The following is a 25,149-nucleotide window of genomic DNA, read 5'->3' as shown; positions in this document are numbered from 1 at the left end:
AGCCATTAAAGTATCTCACAGTAATTGATAACTGCTGCTCTTTGTAGCATCTCGCTTCGTCAACACTCAAAGAAAAAAAACCACAAGTTTTTACTTCTTTTATAATTTCCTCTATAGTCAAAAAAGATATGATATCGACGATCTCATTTTGAATAACCGGGCTACAGTAATTAAAATGTCTTTTGAAGTTAAGAGAAAATTTCCCGTCGTATTTGGAAAATAGCGAAGAAAATTCCAAAAAATTACCCCTATTTTTTAGATGTTGGATCTTCTTAATATCTTCAAAAGGCAGACCTTGACGGACAAGCGTTAAAATAACATCAACAAGTTTTAAAAGTAATCTCTGTTTTGAATAACCTCCTGCTCCTGTTGTTTTACAATATTGCTGATAATATTTACATAAAAAAGATCTTATGTCTTTACCTATATTTGTTTCCGGAAAATTTATGTTGGGTTACGACACGGATCACGAATAAATATGTTGAGTAATATTTATAGGTACAATGTTCAGTGCTTCAATGCGTCTATAAGCAGCACGGGCGTATCTTACATATCTCTTGTAATTTGCAATATGAAATAACATGCAGTGGTTTTTGTTTTGAAAATACGTGACCCCTCATTGTCACTTATGGCTTTTATATACGTAAAATGTACATAAGTAGACTTTTACGTAGAAATATCGACTGTCATAGGAGCGTAGCTGCTGCATACAGTTCAGTGATTTAGAACAGCCAAGCAGCATACTGGCATACACATTCAACACAACTATTACTGCAGACACACTATTTGTTATACTCTTTCAGGATTATCTAAACGAATATTTTTCGTCGACTCATACAAATTTTGTGTCTAACTTTCAGAAGGGGTGTAAGAAAAAAAACAATATACGTACTACGGCTACAAAGTGGAGCTACTTTTGACCCCGTATTACTCGTCTATGTCCCGGCAAGTAATCACTACGTGGTCAGTATTAGCTTCACTTTTTGGTCTAGGATCTAGGTATACGTAATATACTTTTACAGATATTTAGCACCTATGCTGCATGCAGCTTAAAGACTATACCAGTTAGACTAATCACACATAACTGTTTGTTTCTACACACTATTCATACTTACTAAACACAGATTCAAGTTCGAAAATATACTGTAAACCTTAACAGTATAATGCGTTACATGTAGCACACAGTAATATGAGTTATTTGCTCAAACGCTGATGGGTAACGCCTGACCCAGCCGTGGCTGCACTTGACTCGCAATCATTTAAACACTTTCTGCGAGCTATTTCTCTTGTTGCGCATAATTCATACCTTCATATGGTAAATATTAATGATACTTAATTATTTCGATGCACGTTGCATATCAAGCAATACTAGCGACACCGCCATAGCGCTATATTTGTATGTACGCTGTCGCAGCAGAGCCCGCTTACATTAAAATTCATTTAAAGGAAATTTACTTGAGTTTTTTTTAAGTGTGAAAGTAAATGACTTATCGGGACTGAAACGTTATCATGTACTTTTTTTCTTGAGTAATAAATTTTCTAGGAGGGTTGATGCCCCACCCAGCTACGCCAATGAGTAAACCAAATTTCCAGAAGCAATCAACCAGGAAAATCTATTGGCTTTAAAAAATGCCATGTTGCTGGTAACTATGTCATGTGTAGAGGTAGCTAAATTTATCTGAAAGTTTCTGTGTCAAAAAGAGCATAAGCGTGTAAATATTTGAGAGTTGTAAAAATAAGTGAAGAAAATAAAATTAAGAGGCGATGTGTTACAAATTAGACGTTATACTTCAAAGACTTTTTGATAAAAATTCATTCCTATAAAAAAAAAAATTTATTTTTTAGAGTAAATGAGCTTTCATAATTTCTAAGAAAATTTTGCTTATAAAAAAATATTTAAAGAATAATCGAATTTCTTTCAGTCAATCAATAATTTAGAACGCAAGAAAAAAAATAAACATAAGCACTCATGTTTTTAGAATCCCTCTGGTCTAGAAAGAATTCTAGAAATCCAAGACCAAATTTTTTCTTTATCTAAGTCTCCTTAGACTTGTATATCATATAAAAATAAAGATAAGCTACGAGAATTTTGCTCCCTTAATAGATAACACCGTTAATATATAAGACTACTTTTTAATTATCTCACTAATATATAAAGAAAAGTCGCTAAAACCGTTTCAATCGCTAACCGTGAAAACTACTAAACCGATTTTAGTAAAATTTTGCATACTGATTCTTGATGATTTCAAAATGGTTTTCGCATAGTTTTTTTCTTAAAAAAGTTAGCAACAATAGTGATAAATAAGCTCAAAGTTTTGCTAAAGTAAGCAAGCTTTGCGCTTTGGTTCAGTAGGATCCGCTAAGTAGCATCGAGGTAAAATTAAAGCCACCCGTAATCAAAGATGGTAAAAAGTGAGTATAAGATGCCCCATCGAGTTGCCGATTATCGTGAACGTTCATCGGTACTACACCAAGAACAGAGTTGTTAGTCGTGCAGTTGAGCATCCTGGTTACCGATGACGCTCTTCTTGCATGGGCAAGCGAAATAAATCTGTATTTACTCCGGATTACCAAGATAATCGAGTGCCATGAAAAAATAGACGTTCAGAACGTCAACGTCTCTGCGGATATACTAGGAGACGTGTCTAGCCAGAGCACAACCTGCTCCAGCACTTCAAAGTCTTGTGGCCGTTCAACCATCGGGCCTGGTGCCGTCAGAGAACTTTCTACTTCAAATACAAGTCAGGGAAAACAGCCCTGAGTAGTACTGGCAGCCATAATGGCGTCCTTCTTAGTAGTCATCTCAACGGCATACCTACAGAGAAGGTATTCTCCAGGCCCTCTTTCCTGACTAACGATGAGCGATTGGTTATCCGGGAACGACCTGAAGACGAGATATTCTTTGGTCAGCGGCGTACCTCCCTCCAGTATACGGTCTCCGTACACAGAGACTCCAAAGGTAAGAGTCAAGCTACCCGTAGCTAGCTTTCTATCATCAACAATAATAATAAGAAATAACTGAAAACTTTACCACTGGCCCTTTTCAGGACCATTATAAATATTTACGTTCCCTACTTAACCATCAATCTCATCGGTTCTTTTAAGGGCCACCTAAGTTTAAAATACCTTGCAAACAAATACATTTTGATTACTATTTCCGGAAACGATCGTCAACTAAAAGACTATGTGAAGCCAGTCTGACTGTTAAACCAAGTCAGTAATTCACTATCAGACGTCATGAGCGGAATTGTTCGTTGCAAGGCTGGGAACCCCGGTGACTGACGACCCAATATTACCCTCGCGACTCAACCAGCATTTAACCAGGAATCACCGATCCTCTCCAAGGTCTGCACTGGGAGAACTTAACAGCTATGAAGGAAAAATAAACTTGAGCCAATGGGACAGTTTTCAAGGAGCAAGCATCACAAACTAATCCTCCCAACTTAAATCACTAAAACAACTGAGATCTACACAAAAAGATGCATTAGACACCAACGTCTTTGGCGTAATACCAAGAGATGTTAGGAAAGAGCTCTACAACTAGCTCCAAAGCTTCAAACGTTGTAGTTTTCCTCTCGATCAGTGTGGTGCTACTATAACAGGACAGAAAAGATCACCCTGAGGTATAGAGGCAATTACGTTTGCTGGAAACTTCAGTCAAGAAAGAGGTCACTTAATGAGCTCACTGGTTATTTTTAGCGTGATCGGTTTTTGAATTACCTTCCCAACAAATATATACAACTTAATAAAGTTGAAAAAAATGGCCTTTAGGGCTCACAAAAGTTTTAACTATGCTAAAAGTCGTAAGACGTCGAATTGGAAGGAAAATTTTAAATGCATCTAATTAATACAATTTTAGGCGTAAAGAAAATGACGCTGAAAATTCATCGAGATTAAAGCAACATCTAAGTCGATGAATAAAGAATTTTTAAGTAAGAGGTCAGCTTTTCACTATAACCCTGATAGTAATCTCTTGAATCTTCCAGATTTTTAAATAGGTAGAATATATATTAGTATTTTTGTGGCAATAAAAAATGTAGAGAATAAGCTTTAGGACGTTGTTGCCGTGATGATAAGATTGTGAGATAGAGAAAAAAAAATTTTTTTAATTATATATTTTTGTGAGTTTTTAATCTTAACAGCTTAAAAAAATAGCCCTGTTTATAGATTATACGGGAGAAACTGCAAATAAACGGTCTTTTAGGACCAACGATTATTTTATAGCATAAGGAATGCACGGTACTTGTCAGCATAATTATATTGTTTTCATTTTTTACAGTTTCTTACTTTATCAAGTAAACTGTACGGATTCCGAACAAGTGTGTTTTTAATAAGAAGATTTTTGTTCTGAGAAGAGTAAGAAATAGATGTAAAATTTTGAATTCAAAATGTTTCACATTATATGTCAGCACACTACGGTGTTCCATTTAATGATTCTCAGGCAAAGCCGAGAAGGGGGGGAGTGCTAGTGTCTTTATAAATTAGTAAAATTTTACGGCCCAAGGCCAATTTTCCGCTCGAGTTTTAAGCAACAAAAACCAGGCAGTTAGAGAGTACTGGGAACAGACGTAAAAACTTTGAACAGTGTGATGTCAAAGAAATGGTACATTAAAAGTATACAAACATAAAGATTTTTATATTAAATAATGGAATATCTCGTATTTTTCCATAAAACACAAATTTTCCTGTTACTGAAGCCTTTTTATTCGTTGAGAGATTTCGTGGGGCAGGGTTTTCAAGAAGTCAGATGCATGAAATAGTTGTCATACAATAGTCAAATAACATAGAGTAATAGCATTCAAATTTTTTAAATTGCATTACTTAAAAAAAGAAACAAAAAAATGAACTTGTTTCACGTTAATATGAAATTAAATCATCCGCCAAGAGTGGTTGTTATTCTGTAAAGTCTTTACATACAATGTATATATTTGCGTAAATAATATTTTATTAATCATTGTTGTTTATTTACACAAAAGTTATTAAATCAAAAAAATAATTAATAACTAATGACAAAGTAAAAACTGTACAAGTAAGATGTAGTACTTTCGTTTGCTATGGTAAAAAAAAATTAGAGAAACAATGTTAGCGAAATTTTATACTTTTTGAAAAAGTAAAGCATATACTACCTACTAATTAAATTGTAAATCATGCAAATATTCATATGTTATTTAAAAAAAGGGTCCATAACGAAGACTGTTTGAGGTTCGTTTAATATAACTTGTTTTCTCAAAACACAAATGCCTCATAAATTTTTATCGACAAGTTTTTGAAATATTCCGGTACATTTATATGATTTATAATTCTAATTACTCAAACATATCATCAACATAAAATAATTCTCTAAAGTCTGTACAAATTTTCTAAGCGTCCTATAATTTATAAAACATTCTTTGACCACAATTTTATAGAAATCAGTTAAAGAAAGAGAAGTTAAGGTTATATGTTTTTACTGTCAACTGCAAATTATTTCTGAATCTCAAAAGAATCATTTTCCTTTAGAAGTCATATAAAACTTGTTATTTTTTGCTAGTCTTAATATTTCTGTCAGATAAACTTTTTTTTCAATTCTTACCTCTGACTATCAAAATATGACCACGCTAAAACAAAATTTAAATTAATGAACCGCAATATTTGCGTTCCCCTTGACGAAACAAGTAAAGCTTTATACTTGTGTCTTACTTTGCTTCCTCGCAGCGATTTTTCTGGATTTCGAAGGTGATTTGTAATAGTATATTCTTAAATGTTTAAAGCACACAACTCGTAATGTTGAAACGTTCAGTACTGTTGAAATGTTCTACTCCAATTCCGTAAAGATATACTTGTAACTACAATCAGCATCCGGCAATATATTCTGACTTTTTAAAAACTCTTTGAACACCTTGGTAAAAAGGTATTAACAAACGAAACAAGCAAAATATCGATTTTTTGTAAAACGTTAACTGTAACTCAGCTCAACATGATCCCAGACATTTAAAATTAAACGTATATACTCTTTTATTAATAAATCATTAGCACATTATATGGCCAACATGAGTGAAAATTTGTTGAGAAAGTTACAAACAAATTAAATAGTCGAAATATCGATTGTTTATGAAAAATCGACTATAAGTCGGCCCCGCAGAATCCCAGACACTGAAAATTCAATATACTAACACTTTCATTGATAAGTTATTGGCAAATGTTATACTGTAGCGAACACGAGTAAAAAGGTATTTCAAAAATTATAAACAAATTAAATAAGCGAAATATCAATTTTCTGTAAAAAATCGACTGTTATTTGCCCTAGCATGATCCCAGACAATTGAAATTGAACATACGTACTCTTTTTTATTAAATAATTAGCCTATGTTATTGTAAACATGAGTCAATAGTTACTAACAAAGTTATAAACAAATTGGGAAGGCGAAATATCGATTTTCTGTATGAAAACCGACCATAACTTGGCTCAGCCTGATCAAAGACTCTTTAAATTAATCATACGTACTATCTTATTAGTAAGTTATTTGTAAGTTATTGGCACATATAAATGTAAATACGGGTAAGAAGTTATTTAAAAAGTCATAATCAAATTTAATAGGAGAAATATCAACTTTCTGTAAAAAGTTGACTATAACTTGGCCCAGCAAGAATTGAGACAGTTAAAATTAAGCATGTATACTCTTACAATAGTTCATTACTAACAGATCTTATTGCCAACAAGGGTTAAAATGTATTTTAAAAGTTATAATCGAATCAACTAGACGAAACATTAATTTTCTGGAAAAAATTTTCTGTAACTAGGCCCATCATGATATTTATATGTAACCTATAAAATATTAAAATATTATTGCATATTAAACATCAGTGCAGCTCATAATTGAAATAGCTTATTAGTAAAAACAGCATTCAACGGTTCCCATTATTTTTCAATTTACTTACTGCCTATCCATCTACGTAAAAAAATTATGTATTCATGTTTAATTACAGCATGTATACTTAATTAAAAATGCCTCAAATTATGCTCGACCTAGTTATTAGCGAAATGTAAGAATACGTAAGTAATTTTAGATGCCTGAGAAGAAACTAAGCAAAGTTGTAGACAATTATTTACAAACAAGGTGATTGTTCCCCGTTTAGTTTAGTTTAGCTTGTTTATAACTTTTCCAAAGACATTTTACTCTTTTTCGTTCGATCAAATACTTACTTGCGTTAAATAGTTGTAAAAGTACTTGTATCAAATAAAAGACTCTCCAAATGACGCTAAGCTAAATTATAAACGATTTATCTCGAAAAATCGATATTACACCAGTTTAATTGAACAACTTATGATAAATTTTAATCCGTTTTCGCACTAATATGTACTAAGAAATACCTATTATAAGAGTAGATGGACTTGACATTCAGCATCTGAGATCATCCTGGGCCGAGTTATAATCTTTTTTTCAAGGAATTTATATTTTGCATACTTAATTTATTTACAACTTTTTAAATAACTTGTACCCATGTTGGCAACATCATGTGCCAATGATAAACTATTAAAAGATTATGCATGTTAAATTTAAAGTGTCTGGGATTATGCTCGGCCGAGTTATAGTTAATTTTACATAAAAAATCTATATTTCAACTCTAAGCATTCAACCAGGAATCACCGATCCTCTCCAAGGTGTGCGTCTGTTTAATTTATTAAAAACTTTTTAAATAATTTTCAACCATGTTGGCAATTAAATGTGCTTATCATAAACGATCGTAAGAGTATGTTCGCTTAATTTTAAGTGTCCTGGATCATGCTGGGCTAAGTTGCAGTCGATTTTCTGTAGTTACATATGTATAATTTAGCTTTGATTTATTTTCAAATGGCTAGGAAACAAAAGTTGACTGCTCATTTACTATGCGCATGTTGTAACGGTAAGGTACCGTTGACGCACATCAGGTAAGGTAGATGAGTTAAGGGAAAAAGGTAAAATGAATAGGATAGGGAGGGGCAGGAGGAAAAAGATAGGAAGATGGAAAAAATTGAACAGCAGAGTATATTAGCTTGGCTCTACGACCACGCGTAAAGTGAGATTTTTAAGTCTGCTAACACGATTCGGTTTTTTATTGTTTTGCTTTGCTGTGAGTACATGCCCTAAGAGCGTGTTGACCTTTTTTGCTGTGCTTAGACCAGGAAGGGCGAGACCCGAGAAGGACAGGAGATACTGCTGCCAGGAGGTCGAGCCAAGGTCAACGCTGCCGACGAGTATCTTGAATAGCCCGAGAAGACCCCGGCTACCCCACATTGCAAGCAACGCCAGTAGGGATGCCTGCTAGCTTTACCATGGGTACTCGTTGAGCTCCCACGCTCGACATACATCCACAATAAAATATTTGTATATCATCATTCATTTTTTAATGTAACGCTTTTTTTACACTCATTACTCGCAAACGTTTATCTTGAAAGTATTCCAATTTACTCTCCTATCCTGTTCTGTAGTGATATTGTCGCGTTAAGCGACGACGACAAAAAGCTGCTATACCTGGCTGCAATGTCGTCTCTACGGGCGAGACCAGCGCAACTATAGCTTGTGAGTGTCACCAAAGATATCTGGACAACACTGGTTCGGTTGAAATCAAGTTTTCGCTTCGAGAATATTTGTCGTATGACACACCATAACAATGTATTTAGCGGTGTAGAAAAACGAAAGATGAAGTTTTACGAAACATCTAACGTGCTTAACGAAATCCATATGCCAACCTCAACTACGAATTTATGATACAACTTAAAAATTTGATTTAAATAACATATCACAACTGTAAACACAAAAAAATGGTTCCTACATTTAAACACATCTTTAACTTCTTTCTTTTATAATTGTATCTCAACTAATAGTGGTTAGACTATAATCAGCGATTATGACTTCACGTTCAATAAACGTTATGCTTTTGTTATGAGAAACTGAGGAACAAATAGTTCTGTATGATAATTTTATGAACAGATAAAAGTCGAGTACAAAAGTTGGAATACAATTTCACTTAGATTTATGTGTTTTTGAAATGTATGAATTATTTTCTTTATAGCTTGCCCTATCTAAAAAAATCTTTCAAAAGGCACTTCAAATTTTAAGTTTTACTGAGCTTACGGTTGGTTTTTTTATTGACTAAATAAGTTATTCTTGAAATTTTTAGCAACTTTGTTAGATACATTATTAAAAATTTTAACTGTTTTTTGTCAGCTGTAGCTTTTTATCAGCTTTTTGAATCACTTTTAATAAGCTGTGATTGGGTATAAAGAAATCAAATAATTAGTTCGAAAACTTGAACAATTTTGATGTTAAGTAGAACGTTGTACCCAATATTGCAGTTCTGTGATTTTAAAATTCAAAAAACTTCTACTTGAAAAACATCATTCTCAGTTAAAAAAACTTTTTCGTTATAAAATCCCTTGAATAAAGGTTAATTTCTTAATGGTTAAATAATCCTAAAGTTGTTTCAAATATTTTTAGTTAATTCTAGGGCATAAAATCAATAAATCAATTATTTGTTATAACATTTTTAAGCTACAAATATTTTTTTTTTCAAGTGTAGATCAAATGATATCTTGTCATGTGCATATTTTCAAAATGTGATCCGATATTGCGTTAAAGTTCGTTATCTGCAACTAAGCCAAAAAAATCAAAAGTTTTTTTATATAAATCTTGAAAAATAAAATATTTAGCTATCGTAGTAAATTAGTTGCTACAAAATATCGCATTTTTTAATTAATTTTTTCTTAAATTTTTGAAATAATTCATTAAAATGTACAAAATTTTCCTATCTTAAAAAAACGATAGGCCACGTGATGAAGCCTGTTTATTCGTCGTGTGATTGGCTGAGACTGATCAAGCACGGGTAGATTTGAAAATGAGATTTTGAAAAATCAGTGAAAACTAACTTAAATTTGTAAGTTGATAGATATTACAATATTACGTGTTACGAAAAAGATATAATTATTGTACTTTTCTTTAAAAATACAGAAAACAAATGTTGGTTTAAATTTTGGGGGTTGGCGTGCGGAGCGCGCAGGGGGTGCAGCCCCCTGAATATAGTGAATAAGCAATGAACATGTTATTCTAATAAAAAATAGTTCAAAGTTTTGCTTCTGTATAGCCTAATCGCTCTATTGGTGAGTATATATATTGCATTCTTCTTTAGAAAACTTCTTTGAATCTTTTTTCATTTCTTTATTCGACTTTTTCTTTGTGATATATTTTTTTTATAATTCCTTAAGATCATATCATTTGAATATTATTTGGAAATGATTTATACATGTTTTTTCTAGTTTTCTAGACACGTGAAAATCAAATGTTTAGGTTATTTTGTCGTATTTATTAACTAATACTTTTATTCCTTGACACTGCTACTCATTAAAAAAATGTCCAAATATTTTTTTGGCTCCTTTATGTCCCCCGTTATTGTTTTTTTTTTTTATTTTTTATTAATTTACTTTTTTTCAATCCGTATTGTCCTTTGCACTTTCTTGTTTCTTATGTGCAAACAACAGGTGCATAAGCAATAGTTTATTAAAAGTAAAAAAATTAGTCAGTTTTTTCTTTAATTTATAATACATTTATGCATTAAAAATATTGACCAAGAAAATTTTTAAAACCTGACAGTTTGCAGGTTTTGAATTTTGACAATTACACACTATCAGCAAAAATTAAATTTTTGAACAGTAATATTTTACGGATCAGGACTATAAATTTTTTGCCAAATGGTGTATTTAAATTGTGTATGATTTCAATTCTTATATCCGTTTACCTCAACTGACACTTTGTTAGTAGATAATTTTTTTCTTGGAACCTCTATAATAATACACCTTAATCAATACCAGTAGATTTATCGTACTATTAGATGAATTCTCCTACAAATTATTTACTAAGAAGCAATCGTTGGATACCTCACGACCGTTTAACTTAACTGTTAATATGTATTACGTATTAATTTATTTATTTAGTCTGCATACATATAATTTTAATTATAAACGAAGGGAGCTTAAAAAAGATTCTAGCTAGAAAATTGCCTAAAACCATGGGTTTTAAATAAGATGCAATTCACTATATTAGCCTACAATAATTTTTTTATTATATTTACACAGATATAAGTTTGTTGAGCCCACAACATTAGCCTATTCTAAAGATAAATGTACACTTATCTACTAAGTGTAGTGTAATGGATCGGATTTTTCAGAGCTGAGTAAATTTAAACTCTTAAACAGACTTAAAATTTTGTGATAGTTCAGTAGTAGAAATTGACACGTACACGTAATATACTTGATTGACTTTTATTTTACAAGACAATAATTTTACTTCAAACTAATAAATTACCACACACACAGATGTGAGAATCCATCCAAATAATGGGTTTACTAAAAAAAAAAAAATTTACGTAAGCCATCTAAAATGATAAAAATATTTTTGGTCGATTTATTAGTAACATTTGCCATTTGTAAATTGTGTGAAAGAGATTTTTATGCTCATTGAATGTAATTTAATTAAACAAAATAGATGCAAGTGGAATTGAATGGAATCGTACGGATAAACAGTTAATTATGGTGCTATTTTTGTAATCTTATTTATGTAATATTTTACTTCATAATTCAGTCATTTCAGTATTTTCTTTCTCGATAAAAAGAATGAAAGTATGTAACATTACACTAAACAGTTTTATGTTTTCAAAAATCAGTAAAAATGGATCACAATACAGTAAAGTTTTTAAAACATTTTTTGGAAAGAATAGAATTACTTTGAAGTTCATTTCTTATAAATGTATAGAATTTTCTCCTCAATATTTTGGATATAGTATGCATACTTAAGGTTGAAGTGTGACTATTAGTTGTAATATAATATATTAGTAGAACAAAAATACCTGGTTTTTTTTTTTTGTACCAAAGAGTACGTGAAACTGAAAAAATGACTTGCAGATCGTAAAAATCGCCCTTGTGCGCGTCGAGAAACACGCTTCTTATACGTATCAGCTGCAGATGCTCAGTGCGTTGTGGAATATGACCAATGTGCTCTGCTTACCTGCGTAGCAGCCAGAGACAACAACGGTGTATTCTAGCAGTATCCTTTGGTACTCACTGTGTCTACGAATAAAACGGTCACGGTGGCCTAGCGGTAGAGTTGCAGTTCTGTTGATCTCCGAAGTTAAGCAGTATTTGGTGCGGTTACAACTTGGATGGGTGACTTGCCTTTTCACCTGCACTGTTGATTTTTGAGGGTTGAATAACTGTGTCTCTTACGCTTCGCAAACGGCATCAGAGTTTCAATTAAGTGAGTCCTGGTGTTTGTATGTATCATCACTTAAGTTTGCACTGACATCTGGAAATCACTTTGCTTGTGTAAAAAAAACGATGTCTGAGCCTACAAGGTGAATTATAATAATAATAATGATAATAATAATAATAATAATAATAATAATAATAATAACAATAATAATAACAATAATAATAATAACAATAATAATAATAATAATAATAATAATAATAATAATAATAATAGTAATAAAATTTAGAAAAACTCCTAGATAATAATTTCAATCTTAAAAACATTTATTAAAGTTTTGTAATCTTAAAAATGTATATTTTCGTTGTTGTGTTTTGAGTATGAAATGTATGTGCGGGCTCTATAAAATTTTAAAAACATGTAAGAAGTATTTTCTATAACAGTCAAGTCGGTTTTGGTGAATACCAATCTGTAGACCGATGTGTTTCACAGAGAATACTTACCATCGAAAGATTGCATTACGGATTTATCTTGTAGTCATTACAATAACGATTTATATACATGGATGTATAAAATTAATACGGGTCATTCTTATAAAAATCGGATGGATTTGGAAAAAAAAATGAGCAACGCATTTTTAATTAGCTGAGATTTTTTTCTACAGGTTTAATATTGAAAAAAATATACGTGTTAAAAGAATTTTTTTTTCTAAATATTTTTGGAAATACAAGGTATCAAAAATCTGAGGTTTTGTTTGTTTTTAGCTTGGAGACCTATTTTCAAAAATTCTTTTTATTATTTTAAAGCTAAAAAAATGTACGTTTTAAAGAAAAGACATCAATAAAAATTAATGACAAATATAAACATCATAAAATAAAAGGGTGAATATGGAAATTCAAAGTGATCAGTGATCCGTTGGGGGCGAAATGTAAGAAAATAAATAAATACAAGTAAAGTGTATTTAAATTTTCTGCGTTGATTTATTGATGCGCAACGTTTCGCTGACAATATGCGTCAGCCTCATCAGGCTACAAAATTAAAATTAAAAACACACAATGAGTGATCTGGAAGGCTCAAACACAAAAATACAATAAATTTTTTTGTAAATTGTTACCGCAGATACGCGAGAATTCGTAAGTTTGGTTGACTTACTCGTCACCTGTCGTGCTGTCGACTGACAATAAATTACAACCACAAGCCAGCGCTTATATAGGCGGAGCCGCAAAGGTAGACGGTAAAGGGCGATGAACTCGATCGGGACATTTAAACTTTCGTAGTAAAGGAAGGTATGCTCTATTAAAGGAAAGCACATCCTCCTTTCTATTGATGTTGTGTTTATCGAGTTTTATATAAAGCATTTCGGAAATAATTCTTTTTTTATAATTGGATTCTTTGTCAAGGATTTTAAAGTTATCCCAATCGAATTCATGGTCAAAATTGATTTGGTGTGCACAAACAACGGAATCGGAGTTTTTACTTTTCATATGTTCACTGATGCGGACCTCCGCCGCTCGCTTTGTTTCACCCACATATGACGCGGGACAATTTTTACAATAAAACTTATATACTACATTTGTCTGTTTATGTTTATTCGTTGTATCTTTTCCTAAGCGGACGATATGCTGCAGTTTATTGTTAATAAGAGGGTAAGTGTGAATATTGTAGGGTTTTAACATGGTTGAAATTTTTTCAAAATTATTGTCAATATATGGTATGCCAATTTTGCAGAGAGGGTAGGTGTTTGTAGTGCTTCTGTTATGATTACTATATTTGTGTCTTTTTAATCTGACCTTTATGTTTTTATTAATAAAGTTAAAAGGGTAATTGTTTTTTATCAACAGGTTTTTCACCCTAGCAATATTCACACCGTGAAAACGTGTACTGGCAAGTAAGATCGCCCTATCAACCAAATTAAAAACAATATTTCTCCTATAGCTAACTGGATGACCAGAAAAATAATTTAAGATTCGTCCGGAAGAAGTAGGTTTTTCAAACCAGTCAAAATTAAAATAATTAGAATTTCTTATTATCGTCAAGTCTAAAAAGTTGAGTTTCTTGTCAATCTCCATTTCATATGTAAATTGTAGTTTGGGATGATATGAATTAAAAATATTTAAGATTTGGTCAATATGGTCGACATTAATAAAAAGTAATACATCATCCACGTAACGAAAATAAAAAGATGGAATAATATTATAGTTATTTTTTAAAATGGAGAGACAATCATTTTCCAGGTCGTCCATTACAAGGTCGGCAAACAAAGGTGAGATAGGAGAACCCATTGGCGTGCCGAAAATTTGTTGATAAAAAATGTTATCAAAAGTAAAAAAAGTATTATTGAACAAAAATTCTGTACATTGTCGAATTTCATCAACCGGGATTCGACATTTATTCATTATGGTCACAATACGTCGATCGATGCTCCGTAGTGCCAACTCTAGAGGAATATTAGTGAATAGGGAGCTGACATCTAAAGACATTAGTCTATAATTAGTAGTGGGTTTTATATTTTTTAGTTTGTTTTTCAATTCAAAGCTATTATTAATGTGTGATATTGGAACGTTGACTGACTTCTTGAGTTCATCGTAAATTACTTTTGCTAGAAAATATGTAGGGCTATTGATAAGAGAGACGATAGGACGTAAAGGGGCATCGACCTTGTGAATTTTCGGCAAACCATAACATTTATTGCTTGTGGTTGTAATTTATTGTCAGTCGACAGCACGACAGGTGACGAGTAAGTCAACCAAACTTACGAATTCTCGCGTATCTGCGGTAACAATTTACAAAAAAATTTATTGTATTTTTGTGTTTGAGCCTTCCAGATCACTCATTGTGTGTTTTTAATTTTAATTTTGTAGCCTGATGAGGCTGACGCATATTGTCAGCGAAACGTTGAGCATCAATAAATCAACGCAGAAAATTTAAATACACTTTACTTGTATTTATTTATTTTCTTACATTTCGCCCCCAACGGATCACTGATCACTTTGAATTTCCAAATTCACCGGAGGGCACTGATATATACTAGCATATCAAAAGGGTGAATAATTCTATTCAACTCCGACAGAATTATTTGCTTGGTCAACAGAAACTTTTCCTAATATAATATGTTACTGTTCGACAAATGATCAGTATGAAGAAGAAGAAAAAAAGTTATCAGCACGTTTTCAAAAAGCTATAATAATAATAAAAGGCACTTCACAGTTTTATGGTATGATTCCAATCTCTTCTCAGACATTGGAAGTTGAAAACTTTCATTAGGTGGTAATAAAACAGGTGTAAAAATCTTTCAATAACAAAAAATCATAGTAAATGGTAATAAATTTGTTTTGTATTCGCTAAAATATTATTTTTCGATTGTTTATAAAGTCTTATTCATTGGTAGTTATTTTTAATTTATAAAATAATCGAACAGTATAGAATAAATTTTAATATAATGAAGATGACGGTATGGGGCTAAAGAGTGTGCATGACGTACAAAAGAACCCCTGCGCTGATACAACGCACACCACTAGATTAATTAATTTATCTTCAGTAGTAAAAATAATCTTTCCATTAACTTAAATAATATTGTTGATAGGAAATTTAACGTCAATGATATTTTAACCTCACAAAATAATACCCGAAGACCCGCTGAGCCCCCTGCACATATTTCAAAGCCCCTAACGACCCACCCGCAGCTCCCCAGAAAAACACGAAAAAATTCCGTTAACTTCACCGTTATTTTGACCCAATAAAAAACTCCATTATTTTTTTGTAACTCTCCCCACGCCCCCCGCATATTTTTAAGTGCCCCCCCCCCTCCACCACCCCTCTTGGCCCCACCACTATATGTTATAGAGCCAGCACCCCTTGCAATAAAAGGGATAATTCTACAGATTTTTAGCATCTCCAAATAGTACATCGATAGGCTATTGTATACACGAACTGTGCATAAGCTGAAGTTCGCTGTAGCTAGCAGTCGTGAGTGTCATCTCCTGCGACTTACGGTAAACAAGCTTTTAGCTATATGTAGTTATCTATTTTTTCCACACCGCCCACGAGGCGAATGGATCGATTTTATACTTAGTAACAACAAGTACAAAAAAATATCAAATACAGTTCTTACTTTATATAAATTTTGATACTAAAAACATTTTATACGAGGTTTGTACTTCCGCTTGGGCAGTGGAAATTTTCAAAGCGTAATGCTTTTTATTTCACGCCTATATAGATATACTCATATCGTTCTCTCTCTCTCTTTCTCTCTCTCTCTCTCTCTCTCTCTATACTGAGAAGCGCTGAGTTTACGCTGCTGCCAGCCAAAATATATATATATATATATATATATATATGTATACTATATCATATTCGTCTACAAGCAGTTAAGCATACATGCGCACGCGCACACACACACATACTGTGCACAACTGCTGGCCAATAAATGGCCAGTGCTGCATGTTTACGCTGCCGCCTGCAAGAATATTAGTTGTCTAATTCAGAGATGAGGCGAGTGGTCTACAAGCCACAGGAAGAGACGGAGAGAGATGACAGTTGCCGTCCATCCGTGCGTGTGTATTATTTTGGGTCCGTCGGTTAAAATTGACCCGTATAAATATAACCTTACTTTTTAAGTACGTTGCTGTATATTTTTCACCAAATACTAACATGAATAAAATTATTCTTTTTTTGCGGATTGATTTGCAACCATATTCAGATATTGGTTCTACTGCATTGAAGAAAATTACAATTCTTTGTCTATGATTGTTTCCGGCGATTTTATTGTTAATTTCAATCATGAAAATTCGCATCCTTTAATAGACTTTCTTCACGATTTTCACATTAACATATTAATAATAATCGACATCAACTTACTACCATAGATGGTACGACTATAGACGGAATTTTTTCGAGACTTTAAAATAAAATTGTATCTACAACATTTATTTTTTACTATAGCTACCACAAACTAATTGTTACTATTGTACAGAGTGATGAACAACACACTTTGCAATAAATAATCATATAAATATTTTTTAGTTCGATTTTTTTGGGTACTTTTTCTACACTAATAAATATTTTTTATTAATAAGAAATATGATATACAATTTCGCATTTTTTCATTTACTGAGGACACAACTACTATTTGTAAGGTCGACTTTTTCAAAATTTCAAGAAATTATGTTGCATGTTTCAGAACGCAATAAAAAATAGTAGCACATATCAATATCCATATTTTCACATCTCCCTAGAGTCGAGTGCGACACTACGACTGGTTTTTGTTTGTAGTATTTCTTTTTTAACATTGATTTTTGAATTTTAAATACGTGTAACCGTATGACACGATATGATCACAAATATTTATTAAAACTCAAGTATTACAAAAATTATATAAAATATGGCAGTCATCGCCAGTAGCCTTATAAAACCACGAAGAGACAGAACTCCCCGATGATCGATTTTAAGAAAAAAAATAACTATTAATAGATGTAGTAATTAAATAGTAGTTTATTCATAGTTCTATGCATTAACTTATAATTTTTTTTTTTTTCTTCAAAAATCTATTTGTCTGAAACCTACTACTTTTAATGTAAACTGATTTAAAAAACAACTGTATAATACGTGAAAGTTATTATCTTATACATAACTCTAATTTTCATAGAAAAAGATGTTTAGTACAGAATCTCAAAATTTGATTAATTTAAATTATTGGTTTTCAATACGTATACGAAGTAATCACAAAAATAAAACAATTTTGCTAAAAAACATTGAAGAAGAATGTTACTTAGAAAAATATCATAAATAATTATCCTGAATCAATACTTAAACTTAAATTATTTCTAACCAAATTGTAACATAATAAAATATAAACATATCATGTCAAATGCTACTACTAAATAGTGTTGTTTTAGTTTATGTGATAACTTCCAATTCGTTAATTTTCTTTCCTTTGCGAAAAGTGTACTTCCTCTCAATCGAAAATTTTTTTCGAAACAACATTTTTTGATTCCGAATCATTTTTAAGTTTGATTTGCATAAATATCCCTTCTTGAGTTTTGCATCTTGATAACGATACGTATAGTTGTCCATGAGAGAATACAGGCTTTTTTAAGTATATACCGACTTTATCGAAACTCTTCCCTTGAGATTTGTTAATGTCATAGCGAATGCCAAGACCAATTGCTTGTGAACATAATTATTGCTTTAACTTTCAAATTTAGTTTATATGGTGGCAAACCTTCTAGAATATTGTTTAATATTTCAATAGGAAAATTTATGTAAATGTTATCATCTGATTTATTGACACCTTTGTACGTGGCATAATCCATGGTATAACAAGTTGTCGTACTTCCTTTCATTAGATTAAAAATTTTGTTATTTAAAAAAATAGTGTATTCATTATGAGAAGTCAGAATAACACTATTTCATGAAAGTTGATAATTTTTACTAAATATTTAAACATACGTCATTGATCTCTCTATCTTTGAATGTTTTATATTTTACATCTTTAAACGTTTTTCAATCTTTAAATAAAGTTGCTTCATTTTTTTTATTCAAAATCAATTTTAAAAAATCGTTTATGTTCTTTTGATAATACTGCTCTTAATCTACCTATTGCAGTATTTTTTATTTTTATTTTTATTTTTACTCAAATTTTTAGTTGATTATTAAATACATAGTTTTCTTGGGTATTAAGATACTTGAAAGATTTTCCAAAATTATCAATTTTATTTAACTGAACCAAACTGTTAGGTGCGTTTGCCATTTCTCTATTAACTTTTCAATTTTATTTTCTTCTAAAATTAATTTTTGTTCATACAGCAAGATTTACAACCTTGTGATTTCTACCACAAATTGGATATTCTGGTAATCTGTATGTGGCTTGAATGGGTCTGAAATATCTACCATCAAAATAGTCTTTTATTTAATCTAAAATTACGTTATCAAAATGATTTGGTCTTAAATTTAATAAAAACTGTATCACTACCTTTATGAATGTAGTCGTATATATATTTTATGCTATAAATAGATGCACAAAATTCAACGCTTTTGTGGCGTCTATATTTCATTAAGAAAATTTTATTATACAGTACAACCACTGTGAACTGTAATTTTATGTTTATTTTTAGTCTAATATACGTGATTATCCAAAATATTAGTTTTTCTGATATGTTCGGGATAACCATTTTTTTAACAATGTTATGTCAGCAAATGGTTTAGGAAAATTTTTTATACATTTGTTATTGGATGTATATTAACATGGGCTTTTTTTAGTGTGAGGACCATGAAGCATGTTTTTCATAACCAATTTGGCAAGTTTCTTATTATTTGAAGGTATTTTAGCTGATATAATTTCATTAATATATTCAGATAAAATTTTTTCATTGTTAGGTTGCAGTGTTATGAGAAGATGTACATGTGGTGAACTACGTTTTTGAAATTCTATAGTATAATCATAGATTATTACTTTCCCAAAGAAAACAATTATTTTGAATCCCAAATAATTATTTTAATAAGAAAGTAAATATAATTAGCTCTTAACATTCGCGTATCGCTCTAAAATCTCAGCGTATGAAAGGTGAGCGCATTTAGTACAATGTTTTTGAAGTTCACTATGATGTGGTAATGGATAGTCAGTACAGTGAGCGTGCAGGAAGGTGAAAAAAGTATAGGTGTATGATTTTAAATCATTGAAGCTCACTTTAAGTAAAGTTTTTTTTTACCAGTTTAAATTAACCAAGTTAAAATAGGTTGATTGACCTCTAAATCAATAAGTGGCAACGCAAGCACCTCTAACTAAACTACTTACTGCTAGTACTATATTATTACTCTGTTAAGTTAATGGGGGGTTGGCGCGCAGGGGGTCGAAGCTCCACTAATATATAAATAGTTTTTTCTGCTTGTGTATGTTGAAAAAAATCATGTTAGTTTTGTAATGTTATCTAATACCACTACTAAACACACAACTTAGTAAATGTTAACATCTTAAATATGGAGAATGTGTCTAATTGTAAAAAAAATAACTATTTTTCTTACTATTTGTGCTTAACAGCATTTAATAATCCGTTTTTAAAGAGCAAGCCATATAAACTATACAAAAGATTTTAATGTTAATTTTTAAATAGTATGTTACAGTAACAGCACATAAAAAGGTAGGTTTAACGAAGTTGCAACGGTTATAAAGCTCGCAAGCTTTATCAAAGTTATTCCAGATACGAATTTTTTTTTTATGGTCTAAGAAATGACCCTTTAATATAAAGTTTATTTTTGTAACAAAAGAGATAATAATCATACCTCTGAGTTACTTGAAAAAAAAATAAAATAAAATAAAACGATGCTTTACCAATCAGAAAATACAAATAAATCATACTTTCATTCCTCTAGCTAGAACCTTATTTATCCTCATTAAACCATAGAACCATGATTAAATTTAAACACTTAAGCATGTGTTACCAAGCCCACAAGTTACAAGAATCACTAGTATGCCCATGTTTCAAGACACTTATCAATATAGTTGAATCGCCTGCGCAATTCTGTTACTTTATTTACAACCTTCAGTGTTTTACGTACATATACTGATTACCAAGGAGCCACAATATTTATTTACCTTTTTTACTTCAGTTTTTTACATTTTACATTAATAATGCTTAGCATATAATCTGATTCAATTCCCTCGTGAACTTTACAGTCATAAATCACGTTCCAACATTTGTGTATTGTATATTTACTAACTTTAGTACTTTTTTCATAATAATCTAACTTTTTACTTGAGTTTAACAAGTTATTTTTCTGCATCGATTCACAGGTCTGCAAAAAAATGGTTTGAGTTGTTATGAAAAAGTGAAGGGTCATTTCTGAAGTAATTTTTTGTGTAGATACAGAATCCGGAATCCGAATCGCTTTATCACGTCAGGATTTTGAGATATCCTAACCTAAAAGTGCCAAAATCGCGATTTTTGGCTATATTTGAGGTTATGTAGCATCGCTATATTCTTTTTTCTCAAAAATCGACCAACAACAATGTAAAGTAGAAGTCTTGTTCTTTGAAATGCCGTTGAGTTTACTCAAATAGCTTATTTCTGCATTGAGATATTCCATTTTGAAGTTTTTGAGTTTCATGTTTTTCGTTACTTTTGAAATGTACGTGATTCTGTAGTTTTTGATGTTGAAATTGGGTACTCATGTTGATTTTTTAGATCCTACATTTGTATTAATTCTTTTTTCATTAATAGGTTCTTTAAAACAAAAAATTAATATGCATTAAGTATCAGCACCCAAAACCACCCTATGTATCTTAGCGGGGGTGAAAAACTCTAAAAACGGTCTAAAAGTATTCTATCTTTTGATTTTCCTCATATTTCAGTGCAGTTTAAAGTAAATAAGTTCATTACCGTTAAAAGACAATGTAAACGAGGTTTCACCACCTCAAACAACCCCTTAAGTATCTTAAGGGGGGTGAAAATTGGTAAAGTCAATCTAAAAGTATTCTACCTTTTGACTTTCAGCATATTTTTTGGTGTACGTTAATATAAATCAATTTTTTAGAGTAATGAGACGATGTACACTAAGTTTTAGCACCCAAACTGACCCTTAAGTACTTAAAAGAAGATGAAAAGGGGTGAAAAATGCTAAGAACCGTCAAGAACTATTCTTACTTCAAATGAGCAAATCCTAAACTCACATATGCCAAACGCACGTATTCCAATCCCTTAATTAACATGAATCTCCTCGCCTTTCACAAACTGTAATAACCTTACTTTTAACGCTACCCAGAAACAATGACGTGGACGTAGTAAGGGCTGTTTCCTTTGGGGTGCTTGATTAACGTGAGTCCCCTTGCCTCTCACAATCGGGGTGCTTGGTTAACGTGAGTCCCCTTGCCTCTCACGATCGGGGTGCTTGATTAACGTGAGTCCCCTTGCCTCTCACGATCGGGGTGCTTGATTCACGTGAGTCCCCTTGCTTGTTAGATACTTACAAACCCTAAATTGACGAACCCTGAACTTAAAAATAACAGTCCAAAACTTTCCGGTGAATTTGTGGATTTGTGGGGTTAAGATTTATGTGTGGTTTGTGGATTTGGGGTAAAATTTAGGTAAAAGAAATTTTAAAGAAAACATAATCTGATTGTATTCAGACAGCTTAAAAGCCATTCGGTTATATTAGAGCAGTTATAGATATTATTTAATATTAAATGGACGTTGCTCTACATAAAAGGACTGCCTTAAGTGCAGTCGAAACGTTGTCAACTAAATAAAAGACTGAACAGTAAGCCCTTGGAGTTTATTAATTCTTCGAATAATCAAATGGCTTTAAATATTGATTAATAATAATCAATTTGATTGATCTTACTATCTACCGTCATTGACATATTAAAAAATCGCCTCAGATTTATTTTGAAATAGTTTTTTTTATAGCCATGAGAACAAAACTTATTTTATATGGCTTTGAAACCATCCAACCACAGTTAAAAATACGTACATAAGAAATTAAATTCCCAGAGGTCTGAGATAAGTGAAAAAAAGGATGGGACTCGAACTCGTGCTATCAAGTCTCTAAGGTACATTAAGTGCAACCTTAACTATAACTGTGATTTAATTACTCTAATTTTTTCTAATATACGTTCTCCATACATTTTTTCACTACTCGTTTTTACTAGTTTTTTTTTTTATCATCTCTCCTGCCATTTATTTCATGCTCGCCCTATTCGAAATACTTTCACTGTTTTTTAGTTTTAAGCTTCCGATTCATTTAAGGTAATTATCTTATACATAATTTAAGTTGCTGACAGTGACAAAACAAGGCAAGATTAGTCTATAAATCTGCAACGCACTTAGCTAGTTAATACGCTCAAACTGTACAAATGGTATCCTTACTGTCTTAAGACGCCGGTATAATATTAACACTATCTTACAAAGTTTTAACATAAATGTTTCCCCACACTTTAATTATTTTCTTCACTAGTATTAATAACGCAAACGAACAACAAATACTAAAAATGTACTTAAAACAGTGGAGCTGCCTTTGTCTTTTATAATAGATAGAATTTTTTGATGTTCCATTTTTTGTATTGTTTCCTACTTAAACTTAAACTGAGATCGTATTTATTAGACGTATGCATATTTTCACAATTAATCTGTTACTCCTTTTATAAAAATTTGTAGCTTACTTATTTTGATAATTCTAGAAAACACCATATAATTATACTGACAATGCCCACGTTACATAAGCATGGTCAGGCTATACTTTCCAAAATTATACAATACTTATATAACATACACTCAACTAGTAAATTTATAGATAGAGAACAGGAAACTGCTAAGAAAATTATGTTATTTAATGAAACGACAATCCAATTTATTGATTGTAAATAACAGCATAAAGCTTTTTTAGCATGCATTGATTGTTAACATTATAATTTTTTAGGGTTTGGTACCAGGTTTATTTGGTGTATCTCATGGTGCGATGCAATTTATGACCTATGAAGAATTAAAGAAATTCTATAATGTTTATAGAAATCGTCCATTCAATGAAAAACTGGTAAGTGTGTGTCAATTCTATAGTTTTTTAAGATTTTAACCAATGAAACTGAATATTTAGTTGTTTAAAAAAGAGACAAATGTAGACAAGTCAATTCTTGTAATGAAGATGAGATTTTATCAAGCTTCATAATTTGAGGATAATTTTATGTAGCATCATGTTATGGGTGTTAGAAAATTTTTTTGTAGTTCTAATACAACGAAATATATAAATAAATAATAAACAAAAATCAAATACTTGGCCATACAGCCATGAAAAGTGTAATTCTTACCATGGTGTGTTATGCATGACTGCCACTTGATGAATTCTAACAAGCACGTAAAGACAATGAACAAAGAAAAATTAGATTGTATGCTTTAATCTCACTTAACGAAATTTTTATACGTTGTTAAAAAATAAATTTTGACAAATCGAGTGTAGTGGACGGACACACACTGCTCACTATGTGTTTATTTTATTTACTGTTACTAATTAAATATTTATATAGTGTAGTTAATTTGTTAGAAAAAATCCTCTGTTCACTTTTTTAACAGGATAATCGTAAGAAAAATACCAAAAAAAGCTAAGTAAATTTTTACAAAACTTATTTGAAAAAACGTCAAAAAGATCCGTAATAGTAGTTTTTGTCGTACAAGAAGTGCCATTGTCTCCGGGGCTATTTCGTGGCTCAAGGGAAGTAAGGTAGCCGCAGAGTGATAACACTTATGTGGCAAATCCTATTTTTTCTACCAAGAGCACCAAGTTGTATGTCGGTGCCCAAGTCACGTATAATTTTTTTTTTACCGAGGTCGCAAGGTATAATTTTGTGCCCAGTAAATCACTTTGGGCCCGGAGAGTGCAAAAAGCTTTTCTGCCCGTGGGCCAAAAGTGATTACACAAGCGTAAAGTGTGTCCCGAGGGCGCGAACCGGCAGTTGCTCTTTATACCCATTGTAAGAAATAGTAGTTTTCGTCAGATAAGTGCCATCATCTCTCGGGCTATTTTGCGGCCTAAAAGACTTGCTAAGCAGGACCTGAGGATCGTAAGTTAGCCTCGAAGCGATGGCACTTATGTAGCGAATTCTATTCTTCGTATCAAAGGCATACTAGTCTTTAAAAACGCCCAAGGTAGGAAAACCTATTTGTCCTACCTCGGGCGTTTTTAAGAGGCTGGTGTGCTCTTGGTAAAAAAAAAGTAGAATTCGCCATATAAGCGCCATTGCACCGCGTCTCCTTCACGTTCCTCAGGCCACAAAATAGCCGAGACAAGACGAGAGCACTTATCCGCCGTAAACTAAAACTTTTGCGATTTTCAATGTGAAAAAAGAATTGTTGCCAAAAACAAAAAATAGGCTGAAATAGCGCTTGAATAGACAAAAAAGCAAGTTTTCATTCGTCAAATCGGTTCACAGCTTTTTCCACAAATAAGT

The 25,149-nt window shown here is 31.7% G+C and overlaps 1 protein-coding gene across 2 annotated transcripts in view; it reads left to right on the top strand.

Annotated features, from left to right (window-relative positions):
• Positions 1–25,149, top strand: part of LOC106647630 (solute carrier family 25 member 32) — a 205,639-nt gene that overhangs the window by 121,411 nt on the left and 59,079 nt on the right. For both annotated transcript variants that reach the window (XM_089589227.1, XM_089589226.1), the window contains exon 4: positions 23,628–23,741. In XM_089589227.1, coding sequence (XP_089445353.1) covers positions 23,628–23,741 — 114 coding nt within the window. The remainder of the gene's footprint in view (positions 1–23,627; positions 23,742–25,149) is intronic.

The sequence above is a fragment of the Copidosoma floridanum genome, unplaced genomic scaffold (assembly GCF_036245765.1).
Source record: "Copidosoma floridanum isolate Cflo_tuat_1 unplaced genomic scaffold, Cflo_Japanese_pri ptg000008l, whole genome shotgun sequence".
In the NCBI taxonomy this organism is placed as follows: domain Eukaryota; kingdom Metazoa; phylum Arthropoda; class Insecta; order Hymenoptera; family Encyrtidae; genus Copidosoma; species Copidosoma floridanum.
The sequence above is the reverse complement of the archived record's forward strand: the minus strand, read 5'-3'. Positions and strand labels throughout refer to the sequence as shown.